General features: G+C 33.3%; 2 protein-coding genes across 7 annotated transcripts; both read right to left on the reverse strand.

Moving 5' to 3' along the window:
• Nucleotides 1–2,360: 2,360 nt before the first annotated feature.
• On the reverse strand, nt 2,361–3,153 carry LOC125853405 (uncharacterized). The gene has a single exon (XM_049533086.1). It carries the CDS (start codon nt 3,110–3,112, stop codon nt 2,549–2,551), a length of 564 nt encoding a protein of 187 aa, XP_049389043.1. The 5' UTR covers nt 3,113–3,153; the 3' UTR covers nt 2,361–2,548.
• A 907-nt stretch (nt 3,154–4,060) lies between these two features.
• Nucleotides 4,061–19,225, reverse strand: LOC125863803 (uncharacterized). 6 transcript variants are annotated; one of them, XM_049543802.1, is made up of 19 exons: nt 18,807–19,225; nt 18,148–18,257; nt 13,901–14,059; nt 13,151–13,216; nt 12,950–13,039; nt 12,503–12,805; nt 12,306–12,403; nt 11,366–11,401; nt 10,967–11,087; nt 10,611–10,847; nt 9,411–9,506; nt 9,229–9,294; nt 9,018–9,056; nt 8,814–8,948; nt 7,771–8,132; nt 7,446–7,539; nt 6,103–6,291; nt 5,705–5,821; nt 4,061–4,666 (listed from the first exon to the last, which is right to left on the reverse strand). In XM_049543802.1, the coding sequence occupies exons 2-18, from the start codon at nt 18,244–18,246 to the stop codon at nt 5,720–5,722; spliced, it is 2,292 nt and encodes a 763-aa protein (XP_049399759.1). In that variant the 5' UTR covers nt 18,247–18,257; nt 18,807–19,225; the 3' UTR covers nt 4,061–4,666; nt 5,705–5,719. The 6 variants fall into 6 exon arrangements, with proteins under 6 accessions (XP_049399759.1, XP_049399770.1, XP_049399767.1 ...); XM_049543813.1 differs by having other exon boundaries at nt 18,861–19,207; XM_049543810.1 differs by having other exon boundaries at nt 18,811–19,207.
• Nucleotides 19,226–25,146: the final 5,921 nt, after the last annotated feature.

Here is a 25,146-nt window from a genome sequence, read left to right on the forward strand (position 1 = left end):
GAACCCATGTGTGGCTTTTTATGGGAGATCTCCTCCACTATTTTAGTACTATTAATTAGAAAACTAAATGCAGTATAAACTACTACAAACTTTTCAGTGAAACGGATATCTACTGTTTAAATTGTTTGATTATGACAGTTTGGTGGCAGATTTTTCTACAATATTAGAAGTTCCCTTCTTTTTCTCTTTTCCTCAAGTCTCAACCTCTTTCCTTCTGTTCCTCTCGTATCTGGGTAAAACACTTTCTAAAATAGGTGACAATATATCAAAAGATATTTGAATTTAAAATGTCGATAAGAATAAAAGAGTATTTACCCACCATAATCCTTATTGGTATATTTAACTAATTATTGTACCCCAAAAGTTAAAAAGTTTTGACCATAGTTTAGTAGGATTCGTTAGATTGTCTTTACTTTTTGTAATGATTATTTTATTTTTCTTATTTCTATCTCTATACTCCCTCCGTCCACAATTAATTGTCATAGTTTCCTTTTTTTAGAGTCAAACAATAAGAACTTTGACCAACATTTTACAATGTATATTTTCATCATATTGATATGCAAAAAATTGCAACTTATAGTATTTTTCGTATAGTTTTTGAATATCTAATTTTTTTAAAAAAAATATCGAATTAACGTAATCTAATTTAACTTTTAAAATTAGTCAAATTGACTTTCGAAAAGCGCAACATGATAAATAAAAGTGGACAGAGGGAGTATTATTTTTTTTGAATTAAGGAATAAGATCTGCCTACACTTTATCCTCATCGTATCTTACTTTGTAAGATTTCAGTGAATATGTTATTGTTGTTGTAAAAAAGTTAAAAAATTTTAAAAAATTACATATTTTGCATATTTTTTGTTTAACATCACAAGATTCAAATGTCTTTTTACTTTCTTAAACTTTGTGTTCACTCAAATCAGACTAACAAATTGAAATCGTGAGAATATATAATTTTTGCACTTTACGTGTCAATTATCAATCTTTTAATGAGAACTGCTTTAATAAAATTTAATCACACTCAATATTTTGTACGTATTAATTTATCGAATAGATAGCATGCATGCACTTTCTTGCACTTGTAGTGATCAGTTAATCACAGTAAATTAGTGTGATTTAACGTAAATATTTGTATATGAATAAATATATGTAATGGTATTACCAAGTTTTTATTTTTACATTCAAAAATCAGAAAATGACCACGTAGCCTAACTTTATAGAGATTTTTATCGTTTTATATCTAAAGTGTTGTGATACACAAGAAAAAGGCAAAACTTAAATCACCCCTCATGTTGTGACAAGAATAGAAGTTAAATAAAACAAGCTCTACGTAGAGTCTTGTGATATGTTTATGTTGTTATAATATTAATTAATTTAAATCAAGAGAAAATGATGACACTTGGAGCTTTACATATATGTAGTTGGCCAAAGAAGACCAAATTGATGGTATTATAGTTGATATTTTACAAGTAAAATTTGCATCAAAACAACTTTATAATAAGCTTTGATCAAATCTTAACGTGACCCTTCATACTTATGTTACACATTTTAACAAATTTAAAAAATGACAGAGAAATCAATTTTTTTCAGCAAAAAAATGTTACGTCGTACTCATATCAAGTTGTCTTCATTAATTCAACTAAACTTAGAAATAAGTATTTGAAATTAGAAAAATGATCAAATTTTAGATTCTCCTTTTCTTTTAAGTAATTTGAAGGATGACGTTCCTTTTTCTATCCCTATGAAATATTTATTTCACAATTTGTGTTGAGTAGTTGTCATTATTGATCAATAATGAATTTAAAAAAGATCGTTACACTGGCGTTGTAGGGCATTGCATGATGCATCACATAGTCAGTGACAGTGATATTTACATAAAATATAAATATAAAAATAAAGTTGGTTTAATCCCCACCTAAAACTTTGATTGAAGACTCATCATTGCATTAAGTAGGGAGGTAAATCAAAACATTTTTTTGGATGAATTAATTAATTCAACATCACTTGATCAGATATTTGCAATTTGTAACCAAATTTTCCCTGGCTCTACACTTGCCTCTAAGCCAGCCAAATGAATAGCACATTTGAATAGATAACGAACATATTTTCGGTTTTTTTACACTACTACCTCTCCATATAAGTAACTCTCCATCCTTAACTAAAAGATTCGTGTTCGAGGGATACACAACTTACAACTTTCAGTTCAAACTCACAACGAAGGAAGTTTTGGTGACTTGAACTTACCACTTTCAGTTCAAACTCACAAAGTTCGGATTGGATGTGTGGGGTGTGCCAACAACTAATGATTTTGGGCATAAAACTATTAATAGACAATAAGCAAAGATAAAATGATAAAAGAGAAAAATAAGGTAACAACTCAATTACGATAACACTAATTGTAATTGTATAACAGTATGTAGAATGTAGAGTTAACCACAATTACATTACACAAATTTAAAATCCCAGAAAATCCTAAATTCCCAAAACACAAAAGCTTAGCAATCACTCAAAATTTCAATTACCTTTTATCCCAAAAATTAAATTGAACTTAGAGATCATCTTCCATCCTCAAATACTCTCCAATATCAGCTTGATGAAGCACTACAATTCCATTCGGATCCATTTTCCGGCAATCCTGAGTACTCTTCGCTGCAACCCCAAATCCCAACGGCACATCCGACATCGAAAACACAACCACCCCATCATGCTCACTAATACTCTCAGTAATCCTTCCAACTCCACCTTTCAATACATTATTTCCATACAGAAAACTCATCTCAGATGTGGGTTTCAGCCACACTTTGTGTTTCGCGTGTGCTGCTAAGATACCCAAGCATTGAACTGTGAGGTGAAACTTACCTCCTTTGGTGAATTTTCCTAACTGGGTTCCCAGCGAAACTAAGTTATCTCGCTTTACGTTTGTTGCTCGCTTGACCAGAGATTCTGATACGTAGTAAACTCTGTTTCTCTGGAGACGAAAGCAGTAACGGCCTGGAGTGTTGTCGGTGCCTTCGTGAGATGGGTTTTCGACTATGTTCTTCAGATTGTTTCCGACGAATTTGTGTAGCTTTTTGAACACCTGTGTGGTTTCTTGCTCATCTAGCGGTCGCATTTTTGCTTCAGTTTGATAAACCCTAAAACCCTGCAGCTTTTCTTGGTCTTCTTATACTGCATGGGCTGAGGGTTTTGGGATCATTTGGGCCTTAAATGAGTTAAGGCCCATGTAACTGACCTGAAGAGTATGCCTTTGTTTTTTAGAAAAAAATGAAGCTAATAATTTGCGAAAATATAAAAAAATGAAATACGCATCTCCTGTCTTAGATAATTACGTAAATACATTAATCCATGTATATATAATATTTCAAAGCCTCTTCATAATTTTATCCTTCATTTGTTAGAAAATTGACACACTGATTTGCCTCCTTCCAAATAGGTCTGAAGCAGATATATCCACTTCGTAATCCATTTTACTTGATAGAAAGTTACTCAATACTTGCAAGACTTAGTATTGCCTTCTTACACAATAGTAGTTAAGGTTTTTAGTAAAATCATCAACGATTTTTTTTTTTGAATTTATTAAGTTACTAAACAAATTGTGGAACTTTAAAATATGAATTGTCAAATTTGCATGTTGTAGTGAAGATGCTGCAACGTTTGAACAAAATTGAATAGTTTTGGTAAATGGATTTTGAGTTTGTGACCTCTTTCTTAGTCAAAACGTTCTCAAGGACCTGATACGACTCCTTTGTCTATATACGAAATACCATTATTTAACTGATAACGCTTCAAATCGTATATTTTGATGCAATATGTTGGGTCAAGCTATCGAGCCGAGAGTCTAGTGGAAACTATCTCTGTACCCACAAAGGTTTGTGGGTGAGGTAAGGTTGCATACATCTCACTTGCCAAACCACACTAGTGGGACTATATTGGATTTGTTATTGTTGCATTGCTGTTTTCGTCATTATCTCCAGAATATTTCATTCAAAACTTGAATACTTAAAAGAAATAGTTCCAAATACATGAGCACAAAACTTCACCATTCGGAGCAACATCATCGCACAGTCGGTAAGAACTATATAAGAACAATCTGCTTGGCGTTATAAATGGCCTATCACCAAATCTTCCCTCACTAAAATTGAGGAATACTAATAACAAAGAAGATTTACAGATTAAATTATACCAGAAAGAAGGTAAACATATAAATTAGTTTGACCAGAAAAAGGTAATTTTTTGTTCTGGAGATATTATTCACCTGCCCAACAGTGTGGTTCTTGAAAGACTATATCGAGACATCCAAACCCCTGCCTTTGCATATAGAGTTATATATAAATCTACAGGCTCCCGACATCATCACGAGCTCTTTCTCTTGAAACATTCAGTCTCATGTCCCCTCAAAACCAAAAATCCTTTCTTTAGCTAATGCAAACCTTCTTTCTATTTTCTTCTAAATGCACCAAAAAACCAAAACTCAATAATCACCACCTTTCGACGTGCAAACAGCAAAATGGTCCAAATGTGTAAATTTTCCTAATTAATCCAACCACTTGGATCCCAGATCTACAAGGAAGCAATTACTCAGGACACAGCAGCAAGCAGCCAGTTGAATGCTAAACCTTCCAATTATTTTTGAGGAGCAGCTCAATCACCTCAAGCTACTCTGGACCTACAAGAAAGAAGGGGCAAGGGGAGTGGACAGAAGAATTGCTCAACCAAGCCTTCCTCTATATGCAAACAAAAATGACCATGTGGTTATTTTTATCTACAGAAAACATTTACTCATACATCATCTTAGATAAAAAAAATAACAAGGCACATATACGGTATACCTCAAAACTACATTACATACAACAATTTGCTTGGTTAATTGACTACAGAAGAATCCAACTTTTCCTAATTTTACAACCAACCCCAATTTGCGAAAACAAGGAACAAACAAAATCTAAAGTGTTCTCCAGTTTTTTAGGTTTCGGCAAGAACACTACATGTGCACAGAGGGAGGGGGGTGCAGGAAAAAGGAAAGATTCTCTAATGTAAGTTGAGGCAATGCCACCTTATAAAAGTAATCAAATAGTCAATAATCAGAAATGGAAGGAGAGAAAGAGCTGGTCAGCAGATACTTTCAAAGTCCAGGGCAGGGATTTCAATGCATTTGAATTTGAAGGGTAGCAGGAAGCATATAGCAATGTCCATTTGCAAGAAAGAGACGAAAATTCTCAATGTTTTAGTCAATGCAGCAACCCATCAAAGCAAAAGCAGACAAGTGTTAGTTAGCCAACTGGAGGTCAATCAAAGCGTAGGTAGGAGTAGGAAAGATGATTGCATCTCTGAGATACATAGAATAGTGCTCCTGAGTTTTGTTACAAACGCAGAGCTGGAGGTGATATTATCAAATTTTTGGTTATGTAACCAAGAAAAACAAGTAGAACACTCAAATCATACTAAACCAAATAAAGCTAAAGACTAAAATTGGTCATCACATGGCATGAGTATTTGATCTGCATCACCCCAAAACTGCCTGCTTTTCAACAATCTGTCACTCAATGACTAACCAACTCCAAATCACAACCAACCCAATGGAAAATCTCCGTTCGAAAGAAACATTTGAATTGTACAAAGAGTAGTGGTGTGGGGTTGTGGATAGTGTACAAAGCTGAATGCCAAATACAGAACATAAAATATGCCTAAAGAATAATGAATGTACCTGACAAATAGAATCCTATCCCTTGCTCGTCAACACCCGGTAGTTGAGGACAAGGTCTTCAGGTTTCTTCCATATATACGCACGGACAGTCGCTAAGCTCATATCAGGGGATAAAACCTGGTAAAAGTACAAAAATGAGTTCATTAACCAGGAACTAGAGTAAGAACCTACATATTAAAATCGACAATTATTTTTTTTTTTATTTTTTTTTTTTGATTTGCACCGGGTGTCCGAGTCTCTTTGAGCCCCGACTAATCCCGGGGGTGTTCTAATGCTAAAATTTGACATCCATACTTCCATACGTCACGAAGAAATGGAATGAAAAAACAAACAGTGCTTGAAATTAAAGATTAACCAGCTATGCATCCCACACAACACAAACAGAAATCTAAACTTACCTGGTTACTGCACAAGATCTCTATGGATGGTTTAAGCTTTTGCCAAGGCTTCAGCCCAGTCCGAAATATGCCATCTCCTCCATTAGCTGGGTGTGTCACCTGTCCACCAGACATTCCAGCAGCTCCATCTGAGTTTAGGCTATCCAGTGGCTTATCAAGAACCATCTTTTCTATAACATAGTTGACGACCTGACAAACAATTCAGTGCAACTTTGTCATATTCATCCTCTACAAAATGGAGGTTTTTCAGTAATAAATCTGTTTGTAAGAGCACCAATTCTCCTTGATCACTGACGCTTAACATAAAACTGACAACGCAACCACCCCAACTAAATCAATAATTCAGGCAGAGAAAAGAAACACGATGAGTGTTTCTCGATGAAGTATATGTGGACCATGAAGGCCAATTAGTAGATGTGCAAGTTCTCAGCACTGGAAATATGTCTACAGGCATTCACAACGACAAACGATTGCTTGTAGAGATAATGTAATTTTTATTTATATTAAGATTAAAGCTTGTAGACTGCTCACTGCAATTATTCACCCACAAACATTAGGGCTATAGTTGAGGGATATTAAGTCATATCAGAACACACCATCTCCAACAGAAACAATTTCTTGATGAATAGGACTTTTTACAAGGAGACGAGTAATCCACCACCTGAAGCTCTATCACATGTCAAGTAATAAGTGAGTGATCATGTGGTCTACCATGAATGGTCTGAAGTATTTAGGCTATTTCTTAGACTTCCATTATGACAAGGTTTGGACCATACCTATAACAATTGCATTAACAACCATATTCAAATTTTCTGAATAACCAGCAGATCAGTATTGTTTCATTAGAACAATAGGTTGTATAATCACACAACAAAATAGTTGTGCGGGAGTATGACTTCCATTATTATTGACAACGCTTCAAGGCAGATAATCCTCACCATTTTTCTCTCAAGAACACAGGTGTTACCAACCTATATAAATGCTTCAGATAGTTCATTGGCATATTCCTCCAGTATATCTTTTGAGTTTCTTTCAATTGAGACAAGGATCCTTCAGAAACAGCCTCTCTACCTCCACGAAGTAGGGTAAGGTCTGCATACGCTCAACTCTCCCTAGATCCCACTTGTAGGATTTCACTGGGTATGTTATTGTTATATCTTTGAGTTTCTTTACTATGTAAATGCATGGGACACAAGACATAATGGGTCAGGAAAAGAGAATCGTTCAAAACTTCAAGTATCCTGGTAATATGCATACAGCAAGTGACTTAGTAAACCAACAAAGGCCAATGTAGATCACCACAATACTGACTCCACCACAAGATTCAAGGAAAAGATGCTTACTTTGTGAATTCTTAATATGCGAGGCGCACTCAGCTTCCCCTGGGTAAGGATCTGAACAGTAGAACCCTCACATGGATGTAAGTAGAAGCTACATCTGCAAACCCATTAAGAAGAGGGGAGAAAATGGTCATGAAAAAGTGACTTTGCACATAAAGATGGAAGATCAAAATGTGTTTTGTAAGCATTGCTGCAACTCAGAGAGTTGATATAAATGTTAAGTGCCTCCAGAAAGACTTCCTTTTAATTCTAAACAAGTTCTCTGTAAGTTCAACATGCAAGTCGAGCACTATGAAGAAAGTAGAATACAGTTATATTGGAATATTACTTGGTATTTTCCCTGGGAGGCAACCGATTGTTCATCACACAATCCACTACCCACCATGGCATGTCCTTTTCATCTTCTGTTCCATCTAAGTCGGTGATCTTTTTCCTCCATGGACCACTTTGAGAACCCTCAGTAATAATTGATGGAGGGCATGCTGCTGAAAATTCAAAGGGAGGATATACTGCAGCATCATTGTCAGCACTACCGTCCACTTCAATTTTTGACGCAGTCAGATTCCTTGTAGGTACATCCTTTCCAGCTGGGGCTTCCCCATTGGCTAAAGCTTGAGATCCAAATCTCTGTTTTCTTTTGGCTAACCAATGAGCCAACAGCCCTTTAAGGGTTTCTCGTGCCAAATTAACCTAGTATCAGAAAGACAATCACAATTTCAGTTCATCTCTAGCAGAAATATACATAAATTTATCATGTGAATGATAAATCAGGAAGTTATTAAAAGAATTTAATTGATTAATTAATTAATAAGAAGAACCATTTCCAGGAATTGGGTGTGTCTTCAGTCTCCTTTTATATTACTACAAAGCACACCATCTGCTATAGTACAACTCCCAGAACTAGTTAAAAGATCACAACTGAAAAAGTCATGTCTGAGGACTGAGATACATTCTGCTAAACCATCCATGTACTTTCTTACAACAACAATAAGTATTATGCCTTATCCAAAACTATTTAGGTTGAATTTATCAATCTTCTATACCCACTCTGCTCCATTTGGACCCACTTCCTTCAAATAGATTTGTCTGGAGACAGATTAGGAATTCTCTGAAACTATATATTCCCTAATTCTCACATTTGTCCCCCCAATCACATGGAACTTGCTGACAAAACTAATAGGAGTCCTAGAAAACACCGGAACTAGTTCCCGTAAAACTATTTTTTCTGGCTTTCAATCTTGAAAAAAAAAACTAAGAAAAACAGAGGCCAAGAGACTATAATTCAAGAATAGGAAGGCAGTAACGGGAATAAATGAAAATGGATTTAGGAACCAAGCAGACAATTGAAGATACAACAACCCTTGTAAATACCTTGTCATCTTCAGGCTTCCCTGGAATGTGGAGATCAGCAGAGTACATCTCAGCAGAAAAGCATTGTGGCGTATCCAGATGTACAGCCAAGCTTCCAAGCCTAGTGTCCACAGTGAACCATGCAGGGATGCTCACCTGAAGAAGCAAATCATATCAGAAGAAAAATTATATGTGAAAGTTGGATAATTCTACAAAGATATTTACCATCTCAAAAAGTTCTTCTTTCTTCTTCTCAAATGAAACCTACATTTGGACAAAAATACGGTGAAAAGAAGTTAAAAGGACACAATAAGAAAAAAAAACGTTAAGAGGCAGAAGGCGACAGTTGTCATAATTCAAAGAAAATTAAACAAAAGAGTTTGCTCAAAACAGGCCATTGTAACTTAGCATGCCACTTGAAACATTACAATCTAACCTCTCCATAGTTGTGAATCACAGTGCCTCTAGTGATCTCCCACAACTTCACTGTACCAGCAGTATCCTTTAAAGACAAAAGCCATTATCAGGTTACAAAATCATATTTTTAAAAGACAGTTTAACCTCATTAAGAACAATAAAGCCATAAGCCACATGGGTATAAATGCAAAACAAACTTACCTTAGTCAGGACATGTTTTCTGTTGTTCAAAATCTCATGCTGCACTATTCCTGGAGTTCCAGGAATGCTAAGAGATGGTTCTTTATAAACAGGAACCTACATTATTGACCAATTGTGAGTTTTTCAATATTTAAAGATGTAAGCGGAAGTAAGAGAAGCTAATTTAATTTGGAAGGGGCAGATATATTCCTATCATATTACTGCAATGTTAGTAAAAGATGCCAACCAAGAAACTTATAGGTCACAGAAGAAGGTTTGGAACTCTAGGGTACCAGTGAAAGTAATGTGCTTTACATGGCTAGTTATCGAAGATGCTTGGCTAACTCAAGACAACTTGCAAAAGAGGGGCACACAACTAGTCAGCAAATGCTTTCTATGTGGAGGAGAATCTGAATCAAAACATCTTTTTTTGCATTGTCCTTCAAATACTGCTTATAAGTAATCCTAAAAAGGAAAAGAAAGTAATTCCAATTCCAAATTACACAATCTTAAGGATTCAAAACATTTCCCATTATTGATGTCCGCACAAGAAGCAATTGAAAGCAAACACGAATAAAGTACAATCATATGGCCACATAAAGGATTAAAAGATTTTGACCAAAAAAAACGATGATCATGGAGAGCTCACAAAAAATAACCAGTCCTAATTCACTCCTCTTCAATAAGTTCCTGAACAGAGCCTTCCATATTGCAACCTATGTTAGCACGTCAATAACCACTTGAATTTGATAAGACTTTCTTCTAACTCTGTTGGTTAAGTTAAGACCCGGAAAATTTTGAAGTAGAAAGAATATAAAAAGAGTACATATTTTATGTGGAAACATAGTGAACTCCGCATGAAACAATAAAAACTGATAAAAACTCAAAATTGAGACATATCCTTCATGTGCTCACTCGTTAAACAACACCAGTTTCCAGTTCTGATTAGCAGCTCATCTTTAAAATGCATCCTTTTTCAAGAAGAATCCAGAAATAGCAGCTATGTTGGAACCCCATACATCAATTAGAAATATGTTCCAATAATCTTAGCGATAACATCAACAAAGGATATAAAGGGGTGACAGGGAGTTGCCCAGATGGTCAGGGACCCCTCAGCTTCAACCCTAAGTTTGTGGGTTCGAGTCACCAAGGGAGCAAAAAGGGTGGGAGTTCCTAGGGAGGGGTTTAAAAAAAAAAAGATTTAAAGGGGTTGAAACTCACAGGTGTAGATCCTTCTAGAGAAACCCTTGCCCGGGAAAAGGACAAGTTTCCAGCCAAGAATGAGCCCCCTCTTTGGAAAACTTTCTGGGGATTACACACTTCTGCAGCCCACCTATGTACAGATGAATCAGTTGTGGCCACCCAAATGCCATCATCATGCAATGCTAACTGCAAAATGGGGTGTTCCTTTGTGCACATCAATACACTCTCCCTTGTTGCCAAATCTGTCAAGTATAACTGCAAGTGCAAGCAAAATTTAGCAAGGAAACAATGACTGAGAGAATAGAAATCCGCGGATGGGGGTAAGAGAGAGAGAGAGAGAACTATATTGGATAAGTTGTATTAAGCTCACTTACAGATAGGTCTCTTCCACCACTATAAACATGACTAAACGTAGGAGTGCTAGCAAGTGACCATACAGAATCCGTATGCACAGCATAAGAATGCACACAACGCTGCTGACCTAGATCCCATAGTCTGAAATGTTGGAGGTATAGTTTTTTGTTATAAACCAAATGTTGGAGGTAAAGTGAAGTTTCTAATCAGATGAAAAAAGACCAAACAAGTGTGACCACAAGATGTTATTTGGAGAAAATGTATAACTGGTTATCATAAAACAATGCAAACAGTGGAACCAAGCTGTTTAAAAAACTGACATGAACTTGATAGATTCTAATGATTCAACCCCAAACCAACTACCACGCCAAGGAAGTCGGTGTCTGTGGAAACTAAGTAATGGAATTATCAATACTTACCTAATCATGGAATCAGAGGATCCAGAAATGCAGAACCTACAAAAATGGAGGATTGGACCGTTATTCAAAAGAATCATAAAAGTGGAGGATAAGACCATTATTCAAAAGAATTCAATAAGTTACACTAACCATACACTGAAGGCATTAAAGACCCCCCCAACCAGTATAGGAACGCAAGCCAAAAACAGAACATCTAGATATGGATACAAAAGTATTTATCTACAGTTGCATAGATCATCGACCAATAATGTAACTAATTTTCTGTTCTCAGGTTTTCAACTAATTTACTGAACTGATGCTAGGTTAAACTATCTATTATAATCAGTAGTGTGGGCTTGTGACCCAAGAAAAGGCACTGAAGTGATGGGACAAAATAAATTACTCTGCTAAAAAAATTAATGTTTTCACTCGTGCAGTATCCTTCGGATTTTGCCCCTTATCGCTTTATGCCTCAGAGAATTCACCAAGAATGCCCTAAATGCACCTTGTATGTGCTTTCACTTAGATTGTCCATCCTATATGCCTTAGAAAAACTTATTTTAAATTTTATTTCAAGTATTTGATTATAAGTTACATAGTATCTTGCTTTATGATTAACGATTTGTGATTATTATGTGCATATATTTATTATGCCTAGACAATTAAATCAGCTGCTGCACATTTTTTTCTATCTATTGTACTTAAATGTTATATTTATTTTTAACATATTTTAATTTTTAATTACTAAAACTGTGTGGGGATGATACCCTACCCATGATAGGTAAAACATCCTCCACCTTTTCAAAACGTTTATGATAATCTGTCTTCAGCAATGCTTAACCAAAGTTTATTAGTTTCAGATCGGCTGGAAGCAATGACATTTTAGATGAACAAAGAAGATGAACTTGAGATAATAACCTAGTCAAAACGCCTTCATAGCATCATTGTTTATTCAACATACCTGCCAGTGGAGTCTATCAGAAGAGCCCTAATATTATCTGTATGACCTTTAAGCTTCATGGTCTTGGAACCAGTTCTTGGGTCCCAAACGCGCACAACCTAGAAGAAAATCAGAACATAGTCATACAAAGTTTCTTTGCTAGTAGGCTAACTTGCGTATCAAAATATTCCAAACTAACCTAACAAACAGAAATATACCTTCTCAGTACCACCAGAAACAAGAAGGGATCCACTCTCATTCATTGCCAATGCATATACTGACTCCTTATGGCCTTTTGCAGTCACAGGAATATATGCTTGAGAGTGGGTCTGCAAGGAAATGTTATTGCCCGAACTGATAGGACGGATGCTTGTCATGGGCAATGAACTTCCTGAACCATTGATACCATTTGAACAGTCTTCTTCGGTGGCATCACCGGACTTAGATGTCGGAGTAAGTGCAGCTTCAAGATCCCATATGAAAACCTCACCACCAAGACCAGCAGATGCAATAACATTGCTCTGTCATTATGGTAACAACAAAATCAGAAAAAAAAAGGCAATTACACTCACATTAAAGCCAAAAGACTCAACCACAATTTCAGCCATAAGATTGACTCATCAAACAATTTAAAAGTACTAAAAGCTTTTGCAGAGAAGTGATACATTTTTTTCTGCTGAAGCAAGGCTGGTGACGTAATCGGAGTGCTGCCGGAGTGTCTTAATACAAGATCCCTCAGATAAGCCATTCCACACCTAATGATCCACACAAGTTTTTCCAAATAAAAGAAACTTCCAAATTACTTCTATACAGAAACTGTAAAAGTTGCACTTTATACAATAAAAGATTCAGAAAAGAAGTAAAACCTTGACAGTGGTGTCTGAGGAGCATGATACTAATGTGTTACTACCTGTAAGAACTGCATCATTAACCTGCAGAATGATTGAGCCCCAAAAACAATTCAACGCTAGTGATATTCATAATAGACGTAATATAAAGGGTTTAGTTTTTTTTTTGTTTTTTTTTTTTTTGATTTGCACCGGGTGTCCGAGTCTCTTTGAGCCCCGACTAATCCCGGGGGTGCACAGGCCCTCGGCAAGGAGTTTCCCGCAAGTGCACCACGGTTAATTCAGGTTTTACCCAGTCCAATGGCCCTCAGAAATTGTTTGCACCCAGTGGGTTTCGAACTTGAGACCTTGAAAGGGAGCAAACCCCAAGGCTCAAGTCAATTGCCAGCAGGCCAACCCCTGAGGGTTAATATAAAGGGTTTAGTTGAATCACCAAGTATTAATTTAAGCATTAAAAGGACGACCCAACAACACATCCTGGTATGTACACCAGGTTGGAACTAATTTAAGCATTTAAAGGACAAGTCAACAACACATCCTGGTAATGTGCACCAGGTTGGAGAGTTCTCATCTAAACCATAGAATTCCATACCAAAATAGAGCAACAGCAGACACTAGGAACTAATACTTGTTGACCTTACCTAAAGAAGAATAAATTTGGCGAATACAAATATTCTTTCTTGAGTAAATATATTAGAAAGCTGAATTTAATTGGGCTTCAGCGGGAGCCTACAGAAATGCAATTAGCAAGGCAGACAGGAGCAGTACCCAATCGACATGTGACTCAAATGTGGCAGAGCAGGTGGCACCATCTTCAGCCAATGCCCATCTCTTTAATGTGCCATCTCTACTCCCAGTAAATAGGTATTCACATCCATCGGTTGCTGGTGACTTCAATACAGCCAAAGAATTTACACCTGCACAATGCTGTAAAGAGAAAAATGTAATGAACCAAGGGTTAGAGATCATTTAGCAGAGACGCAAAAACAGAGTAACTGAACGGAATTTGTTTAATTGCAAATAAATAAAAGGTCTATGTTAAAAACTGATGCAGTTTCCTAATATATACTATTATGGTGTACTAACAAGAAATAAAAAAGGAAGGTGAAAAATCTTCAAGATAACCACCTTAGAATATAACTTAAATTAAATTAAGATAAATTTACATCAAGAAGTTCAATTCTTTCTTGGTTGCCAGAAAAGGAGGTGAGAAGAATGCCGTCAATAACAATTTATAGTAACAAACAACAAAAGGTAGAGAGAGAAAATGGAATCAGGAGATGTACATTATAATAATAACCTTACAAGGATTTAGAAATAAAAAGGGAAAAATATTAATGACTCAATCACAGGAATTAAGCTGGAGTTGTGCATAAAAACTTTTGAGAATGCTACATTGCTTTGAATGGTAAATGGGAATGAACCTGCAATTTGCGACCTAACAAAAAATGTTATACACTACATAGGCTTCCTCATATCACGAGACAAAATATTTTAGAAACCTTGTTGAAGTATTATTTTTTGATAACTAATTTTTCCAAAAAATAAAATTATTATTACTATGTTATACTCCCTTTGTTCTCCCTCCGTTCTAATTTATGTGACATTTTTTCCTTTTTGGTCAATTCTAAAAAGAATAACATCTTTCTATATTAGTAATAATTTAACTTTAAACTTCTCTAAAGTTACCAGTTTCAAAAAAAATAAAAATAAATCTCATTTTACCCTTAATGAGATGATTTATAACCACAAAAATTGTGGCTTATTTTAGACCACAAGTTTCAAAAATGTTTCTTTTGTCTTAAATTCCATGCCTTGGGACGGAGGGAGTAACTTCTTTTGATGAAGTAACAATTTTTTGTTTATGGAGGGGCAAAAATACCAGTATACAAGAAGTGTTACAAAAAGTAAAAAAACTTTCAAGAAGATATGATTTTCTACAAAGATACCAACTCTACCATATGTATAGGAATCTCATGGGTGCACCAAAAAGAGATAAGGGAAACATAGCTACCCCTCAAGTGTACCTCTTCTATTTCTCTCTCCAATTACTACGTTATAACTTGTAATATTAAAGACTTAAAGTAGTAAAACAATAAGACATCGTGGGAATCACATATTCACTTTACCTGTGTCCGATAGAGACAAAAGCCACAACAAAATTGTAAGAGAAAGGATGTCCTGCACTAGAAGGCTAGAAAGGATGAGATGTCTACAGAGAATTCATGCTACAATGTACTTATGGCTACTGGGAGTAGAAGTGGACAGTGGCCAAGATGATTTGGAAATAAAAAACAGACTAAAGTAGCTTGCTTTGGATGGACAACAACTAAAGAACCTTGTTGACTCAAGATAACCTCCATATAAGAGAAAATTGCTTATGTTATGTGACAGATCACAGAAGATGAATGTGAGAATAGGCACCTGAATCCCCTAATCATCTCCGCTGCACTATGACAAAACATCAGATGTAGTGTTTCTATCTCAAACTGTTTGGAGTACATTGGGTGATGACATAGACACTGAAGAAGAATTTACTCAGCTGGGAAAGAGTTAATGCAGAGATAAAATAGCTCAAAGCTTTCTGGAGAACAGAGTCAATGGGCATACTCTGAAAAGTTTGGTTGGAAAGCAACCACAGATGCTTTAAGAGCAAATATATATAATTATTTTTAATATGGTAATATAAGCAAATGTTATACTTTATGATCCCTGCATAGCTAAGGGAAAGCTTTTGTTTCAGGATATATCACCATGTAAATCAGCTCCAAGAATAATTATCGTTCAGGTGACCTATGCCGGACATTCAACAAACCATCTCAGGCAACATGATCTCACTTCATCCTCTTTATGTGCTAATTTAACCTCTGTGACATGTGGTCTCTAATCTTGTCCAACCTTGTATGACTGCACATCTATCTTAACAATCACATCTCTACGACATTAAATCTCCTATAGTATTGCTACTCTTACAACTATTCTAAGAACTCGGTTTTCACTTTAAAAGGTAACTTTCTTCACATAGCATTCCCATGAAACCCCTCTATTTCAACCACCTATATAAAATATGCACCAAATCTTCAAGAGTAAACCCAAATATTTAAATTTATTTGTCGTTAGGCACTACAATCCCATCTACTCACATTTCACCTTCATTTTTCGTGAGGGTTGCATGTGCAACGCATACTCTAGTCCTACTTCTAATTATCGTAAAACCCTTGCTCTTGGGGGAGCTTCTTCATATCTGTATTTCTTTTTTATGAAGAACGTTTTCATAGTTGTATCTTTTGGTTGATTCCCTCACAAATTTCATAAATTAACAAAACATCATTGGATGCACCATAGGACCTCATCCTATGCTTATTATTGCTTACTCAAAACTAATTGGGTAAATTCCTTTTGGGTATCCTTATATGTTCTTACACTTGCAATTGTTCCTTCATACATACTATTTATTACATCAACATGTTTATATGAATTCATTACTTTTCAAGCACCCACCAAAAGATTTTTTTTGGCACTCTATCATATTTATCATAAGCAAAGGAATATTATATGGACATATATCTAGGCTTTCCACTTTTCTTGGCACTCGATCATATGCTTTGTCATAAGCAAATGAATATTATATGGACATTAATCTAGACTTTCTTACAAATTTCTATCGATCTTCTTAACTTAAACTATATCCTTTTCATAGATCCACTAGGCAGAAGTTTAAATTCGTTCCTATCATCCTTGCAATGTCCCCAACTTTATACTCTGTATTTTCTTTTCCAATGTTACTTGTTAAAGTGCTTTTGATTTAGGATTGAAATAACCGGAGTAGTGCAGAGGCCAGGAGTGCACATAACTGAGACCTTTACAAACATGCAGTGGAAGGATGAACAATCAGGAATACAATTTATTTTGTTATCAGTACATAAATTCTAACAAGAAGTAGGGCGAGAAATATAGTGTCGGAAGAGAAAGCAAAGGGTGAAATGTAAGCCTCACGCCAGTTGTTCTTGAGGGGAATCCTAAAGAAAAAATGCAACAAAACATCTAAAGGGTCAAGACGAATTTCTTTTACTGGTAGAGCAAAACAGAGGGAGCACAAATAGTGAAAAACTTCAATTCAAGGGGGAAAAAGCCACAACTTACCTGATCATTTTTTTGATGAAGGGAGTTATCATTAAAAAAGCACCCACTGGATGCACAGATTACAAAAGGAGAGAATTGTCAGTCCAGAACACAACTGACTTTAACTTACTTTGTACTTATTAACCTTGCCCAAACATACCATTAGATACAAAATACACATCTAGTGAAGTCCAATATCAAACTCTGCCATATAAGTTAAGTTTAAATTTGAGAAAGCAAGCCTAATTCAGAAGACTTGTAAAGAGCAGCATAAATTTCAAGACCACCAACAAGGTCTGAAAACGCTACTTATTAGTACTTCTTTAACTTAAGCTAAACGTGACCTGGCTTCACAAGTTTCCGCTTCTTTCTATTAAAATAAATTAATCTTATGCACTTTCTCTTCTTTTCTAAAAATGGCTTCTTAGTGTTGTAATTATTTTTCCATGATCACTGTGAAACAAGCAATTAGTTCTTTGAGGACAGTATTTTTGGCACAAGATATTTCAACAAAATTATTCTCTTTGCTACTGTCACACTCATCATATTCAGAGCAACAAAAGATCCACAGAGTTCAGGAAATAACTCAGGGATGCGTTCAGAAAAGTCTATAGGAAACAACACTCAGACTTCAAAGAGAAAAGTAGCTGAATGTAACAAATATCACATGGTGCTGCATGAACCAAAAAAAAAAAAGCAATCATAATTTCCACTCAGCTAGGTTCAGCAATCTGTATATTGAGAACAGATAATAAAAGGTAATGCACATATAAAGAGAGGAACAAAAGTAAGGCAACAGGGGGAAGAATACACTAAGGCGAGCCATCAATGACAGTTTAAAGTTCATCACACTAGTTTATACACAAAAGAGTACAGCTTTCCAGAAGTCACACCTTAGTGTCATCTGCATCATTCAAAACATAAGTCAACCTCTTCTCCTTCCTAGGCCGAACCGAATTGGACGTATTCCCTGCACTTGCTACACGGTGCATTGCAGAAATCCCTAACCAAGAAAAATGTGGACACATCAATATTCAGTTTGAGTGGGAGAAATCTCCAATCACTCTCAAACCCATAAAGGAAATCTTTAATTCAGACAGTACAAATATCCAAGATTCTCATCACGAACTAACCAACAACTCACAACAACTCTATTCTGAGCAGATTCTAGCCTTAGCATTTAAGCTCAACCTCAACTTCTTTCAACTCCATGAAAAAAAAAAAAAAAAAAACTTCTATCAGTTTCCATCAACACCCATAACAAAACCAAAAAAAAAAATCACCATGAACTAACTCACAACTCATTACAAAGAAAACCCAATTCAAGAAACATCACGATCAACCAAGAAAACAATAGTTTACTGAATATGAAATAGAACATAATCGGATCAAATAACAGGAAATTTTCCATTTATAGACAAGTCAAAGACTAAAAAATCAAATGTAAAAAATAATCTAATTTCAGATACCAAAAAAAGAAAAACGTGTTGGCCACTATTCGATTTGGTTTAAAAAGCCAAATAGGCGAAGATTATAGGATAGAATTATCAACCTACTTCATTAAAATCTGCAGAAAAAACTGAAGGTTTCCATGAGAAAAACCAACCCTTATTTTCGCCTCAATTGGGTTTATAGGATTTCAATTAGCGATTACCCTTCTTCTGCTCGCTGTAGAGATTCAGCGATTCTTGAGAGTGAAAGAAGACTATAAGTATCGGTGTAAAACCGTAGTCTCTATCGAGTTCGCGAGAGAGAAAGAGAGGTGTTTGTTTGGTGTTTTTCAATGCTTTGGGATGAACTGATCGAGTTTCCTTTGGAGCTTCCTATTTCTTTTTTTTCCTTTCTATATCCTAACAAAACACAACTCTTATTTATGGGTGCCTTCGATAAGAAAGAAAATGTTTTTTTGCTAAAAATGTTTTTACGATCTTATTTATTAATTGATAAAATAAATCGAATGTATTATCTTATAAATATTTTATGTAAAATCTAGATAAGTATTGTTAGGGTAGGGTGTTGACATAGGGAGCTAGAGGTGTGAGTAGGGGCATAACCACGTGAGATCAGTGGTGGATTAAGGATTATTATTAAAAGAGGTTAAAATCCGAAAAAATGTAAACACATAAAGTAGTTGAATGGTTTTAATATCAACTATATATATATAAAAATAAAAAATTTAACCATATATGACTAGTGTAATTTCTTTTTTATGACCACAATATCTGTGCTAGTTTCTGCGCACCTTGACTAATTCCACGTGGTATCTGTCATCTTCCACCAACAATGAGTACTAGCCACTGGGTTACTATGTCCATCAAAGCTAGAACAGATAGAAGAATCACTTAGTATTTTTTGTCTCCACTGAATTTTAAACCTGAGAACTTAGAATTTCCAACCACTTCATTGACCACTAAGGTAAGGCTGGGCACCGGAACGGGTTGTATTGATACCGTTCCGGTCCGATAGTATTCGGGATGGGATGGGATACATTGAACCGGTACACGGAACGGAACGGTATCATGATTTGGTACCGGTACCGGTTCAGCCCGATTCATTCCGGTCCGGTCCGGTACTGGTCCGATCCCGATAAATCATTTTTAATTAAAATAAAAAATAATATTTTTGTCATTATTTACTTTTATTAGCATTTCTTTTTTGTTTATTTAAATTTTTTAAATTACAAACTTAAGTTATTTAACTTACAAGTTATAAGTATAACTTAATAACTTATAAACTTCAAAAGATTAAAATCTTTAAAACTTATAACATAACTACATAAGCTCAAAAACTTAAAAAAAAAACTTTATTAAACTTAACTTACAAACTTATATACGTAAAAATATCTTTAAAATAAACTTAAGCAAAATTATTAAAAAATTTAAAACTTAAATACTATAAACTAATATAACTTAGAAAAATAAAAAAAACATTCGTATTTTCGTAATTCAAAATAACTCAAAAAAAATAATTATTTTTTGAAATAGCTATATGTGCCGTCCCGTTTATCCCATCCCGTTTCGTTCCGGTCCGTCCCGGTTCTATCCCAGTATATAGTGGGACGGGACGAAACTGAGCCTCCATCCCGGTAGTTTCGATCCGATTCATCCCGATACCGATCAACAACCCGGTCAAACCATCCCGTTCCGATCCGGTACCGGTTCATTCCGGTCCGATGCCCAACCTTACACTAGGGTACACTTCATTAAAGCAATAGTGTAATTTATTGTCGAATGGGATTGGATAAATCCATAACCCTAAGTTGGCATCCCCTATATTGAACAAATGTTCATTTGAATCTTATTTGGCAAAATAAAATTACAGATAATATATATTGAATCACTTTGACTTTGTCCGCTTGTTTGTTTCATTTTTCATAATTTTTCAGTTTGTAGTAAAAGAATTTAACTCTGCTTGATATGGGTGATAGCCTATTGGGATGAAGTTATGGGGTAAGGTGTGTTGGAAGGTGGATATTAGAAGACTAGTATCGAGAGTTATTTATGAATTTTTTACCCTACTTTTGCTATGTAAGGAATTTTATTTGATTTTAATAATATTTATATTCTCAAAGAAAATATTTTGATCAATTAAAAATTGAATTTTAGAAAATACATATTGAGAAATATTCCTTTGTACCAAACACCCCCTTAGTTTTGGGTCATTTGACCACTTATTATTTTGAGACCATTGGAGTATGTAACATTATTCTTTCAACTTTAGAGGGGGCACCACAACGAGTGTCGTGTTCAAGATTTATTTATTTATTTATTTTTATAGTTTTAGTGACTCTTGGATATTAAATTCAAATGATAAGAGGATAATATCAATTATCGTTTTCTTGTTTTTAATTTTTTTAATAAAGCTATAAATTATTCTGACTTGTTAAAACTTTAAAACTGCTCATTATTGAAATATAATATAACCATTTGACTTTAAAAAGAGGTTGCTATTATTATTATTTAAACAAGAAACTAAACATTTGAATCAAGACATTTAAATGATTTTACAATTAAGTCAATTCATATATCCTATAATAAATAAAGGGCGAAAATCATTTACGATTACTTTAAAAAAATATTTTTTCTCTCCATTTTGAATAGTAGATATTAACCCATGTTTCTCATAATTGTCTTTTTTTAATGTATGTTTCACTATTGCATTATCAACCTTTATATTTATCTATATATTTTTTTAATCTATGTAACAATTTTTTTTAGAAACCAAATATTATTTTTGAGACAGGAAAGAAATGTAAAAAATATCGATCAAGCATGTAAGCTATAATGTTTTATAATGAAATAAATTAAATATATATATATTAATAATGATGAAAACTTTAATGCAATAACTTTATAAATATATTTCAATGTATGTAGTATAAAAATAATTAATAGAAAGGGAGGTATATTCTATTAGACTCTTGAGAGAATTAATTTATAATTGTAAACATAAATAAATTTTAATATAGAAAAAACATTCCATTAATGATACGTAAAAAATTATTTATCTCTCTATATATCAAGGCAACATAAAACAATAGAACAACTAAAACTTTATATATATATATATATAATCATAAACAATAGCATCAGATTTTGCAATTCATTCATAAAAGGATTAAAACGACATTTTGTAAATGAAGGATTGAAAATGTCAAAAATAAAATATATATTATATAAAACAAGGGGAGATAATATCTATTTTTCGAACTTGTGGGAGGAGAGGGTGTTGATTTTTAAAACTATTGTTGAGAGATATAAATGATTTTCAGCCTAAAATAAATGTATCTAACAAATAAAAAAGTATAATTACTGTTATTAGAAAAGGGTAAAAGTCATTCCTCTCAAATTTTACTTTGAAATCAAATTTTACCAACAACTTAGAATACCTTATCATGTTCAGCACCACTTGAGATAGGGGTTGGAAAATGTCCAAGTTTCATATTTAAAAAAAAATAAAAAAATATGATAGAATACATTGACAAAGTTTTTAAATTTTTAATAAATTTTATTTAAACATTCAATTTTTAAAATGTTTTGGTTAAGTATATGAACACATGATAAGTATTTTTTAAACACTTTCGATTCATTATAAAAGTTACTGATAAATTTAAAAGATTGTAGATAGTATTCAAAATAACAAAAGAAATATTTATGAATTGTGTCATAGCAAAAAGAGGCTACTGCTACATCAATGTTTAGGAGATCTTTAATTAGAGTTGTTAAAATAGTTAGTCCAACCCAATTATGCCTAACCTAACTTTCGAAGGTTTATGGAAGGCCAAACACATATACATCCCCTCTAACTTGTTCACACTTTTCATTTTGGCACTTTATCTTAGCCTTGTTCCATTTTAACCCTCGAACTCCATTTTTTATGTTCCATTTTAACACGAAATACTATTTTTATGATTTATTTATTTTTATATATATTCTTCAATTGCAACTTCTTATTTTAAATTGATATGTGTCATTTAATTTTAGTTAAAAAATTAAAAATTAACAAAAAATAATTCTTTTTAAAAAATAATAATTTTTGTTAAGAGTGTTATATATTTTTGTGTGAAAAATAACCGATGAAATTGTGTTGGTTTTCTTTCTTTAAAATCATCGACAACCTAACAAAGTCAGTCGAGTTTTAACATTGTTTAGTAGTGTTATTAGCAATGAACAAGAGTCTTTTTTTAGTAGTGTTACTAACAAAGTCAGTCGAGTCTTTTTGAAGATGAGTTTTTTTATTCGTATTGATTTATATTAAAAATTAAAAGTGAGTATTTGCGTTAAATTTAGATAGCCTAGATGATAAGAAAAAATAAATAAGTAATGTTATTTAATTTAATTGAATGTTTAAGAAAGAAAATCAAATAACTTTCGTCAATTTATTTTCATGCAAAAATACAGAGAAATATCAAAAAATAATATTATTGTTTGAAAATTTTTATGTTCGTTCGCGAATGTTTAATTTTTTTAATTAACAGGCACACGTCTATTTTTTTAAAATAAGAAATTGCAATTGAAGAACATAAATAAAAACAAATCATAAAAATTAGTATAAGTGTTTAAATGGTACAAAAAAAAATGGAGTTTAAGGGTTAAAATAGAACAAGGCTAAGTTGGAGTGCCAAAATGAAAAATGAGGGCAAGTTTGAGGGGTTGTATATGTGTTTGGCCTTTATGGAATCTAGGTTAGGATGGGGCGATGGGCCGGTAATTTAGTGAGAAAAAGTTCATTGTCTTTTCTCTTATTACCTTTTCATTTTTAAATTGGTACACTTATTAAGAAAATAATGATCGACATGGTGAATTTATCATTTTACCTCTATTAATTATGAAGTTGATGAATTAAAAATTTAAGATTTTCAAGAAGTTCAATGTTTCTCAAAGTAATTAATTGAGGGTATAATAAATAAAAAAATTGTCCTTTCTTGATTTTCAAAATGGACAAGTAAAAGGAACAACTAGAAAAGAAAATTTGGACAAGTAATTAGGAACAAAGAGAGTATGAAAAAAAACATGTTACTCCATCTTTATCATCGATAAATAATAAATTGTTTCTTAAACTTTTAAATTAAATAAATAAAAATACATATTTATTTTTAATATTTAATATAACAAATAAGTAAAAGTGGACAATGGGGTTGAACTGATTACAAGTACATTTAGAAGAAAAATAAGTAAAAGCGGACGATGAGGGTTAAAAGTGATTACTACTCCCTCTGTCCTTAATTATTTGTCCACTTTTGAATTGACACACCTATTAAGAAAATAATTAATGACATATTGATTTTATCATTTTACCCCTATTAATTATGAAGTGGATGAAAAGTTCTATATTTTTCAAAGTAATTAATCATTTAATTGAGGGTATAATAAGTAAAAAAATTGTTTTTTCTTGATCTGTCAAATTAATCAAATAATTAAGGATAACTATAAAAGAAAAAATGGACAAGTAATTAGGGACAGAGGAAATAGTAAACTACAAGAAAATATAATAAAGCAATACAAATATGGGGGATTAGTGAACAAATTAGGAGACATAAACATTGGGTGAATAAATATTTAACGTCTCAATTGGGTTGAAAAAAATTCACAAAATGGTCTAGACGTACGCCTAGAATAGGTACAAAATAGTTTTTTAAGGATACACCGAATAATTTTGATCTTTTAAATTTATCTAAAGTAACAATTATTTATCAAACTTTATTTGTTGGATTAGACTAAAATTATGAAAAAAATGTTTTAATTATAAATATAAAAAAATTCTCATCAAATCCTTAATATGCAACACAAGTTCCTGTACTAGACATTAAAAAGATATAGAAATATTAGAAATTACACCTTCAAAAGTTTCACGAAGCTCTAATAGTAATAATAATAAAATAACAAAAAACTATAAATATTGTATCACTAAATATAATTTTTCACTATTTTTTTTCTCATAATTCCCTTAAAATATAATATACAAAAATTGATAAATTTCAATCAAAATTAGTCTGTACATACTCAAAAAACTATTTTGAACTCACTATCAAACTTAAGGAGCCATTTTTGTCATTTCCTTTAATTAGGTCTTTTAATAGTCAGATTTCCGTTACACTTTTGTCTTGCTCTGTATTTAATAAGGAGAAGATTTTAAACATTGTGTTTCTAATATTTCTGAGTAAAATTACTCGCACTTCGTGCGGGAGTTTAATATCACGAAATTTATAAAATAATACTTAAAATCTATCGGTTATTAAAACTAAAACATTATATTATCTTACATACAATATTACGTAGTAACAAACATTAATAATGTAAAAGAAAATGAAAATTACTACATCTTATCGTTTATCCTTAATAACATAAGCATAATTTAATGATTGTAAAAATACATATCAGGATCTGTAACAT

The sequence above is a fragment of the Solanum stenotomum genome, chromosome 1, assembly GCF_019186545.1.
Source record: "Solanum stenotomum isolate F172 chromosome 1, ASM1918654v1, whole genome shotgun sequence".
In the NCBI taxonomy this organism is placed as follows: domain Eukaryota; kingdom Viridiplantae; phylum Streptophyta; class Magnoliopsida; order Solanales; family Solanaceae; genus Solanum; species Solanum stenotomum.

Coding starts and splice junctions, on each gene's coding strand:
- LOC125863803 (XM_049543802.1), bottom strand. CDS start 18,246: ATGCACCGTGTAGCAAGTGCAGGGAATACGTCCAATTCGGTTCGGCCT. Junction 13,040..13,150: donor CCTCAGACACCACTGTCAAG/GTTTTACTTCTT, acceptor GTGGATCATTAG/GTGTGGAATGGCTTATCTGA. Junction 9,295..9,410: donor GAAAACATGTCCTGACTAAG/GTAAGTTTGTTT, acceptor TTGTCTTTAAAG/GATACTGCTGGTACAGTGAA.
- LOC125853405 (XM_049533086.1), bottom strand. CDS start 3,112: ATGCGACCGCTAGATGAGCAAGAAACCACACAGGTGTTCAAAAAGCTA.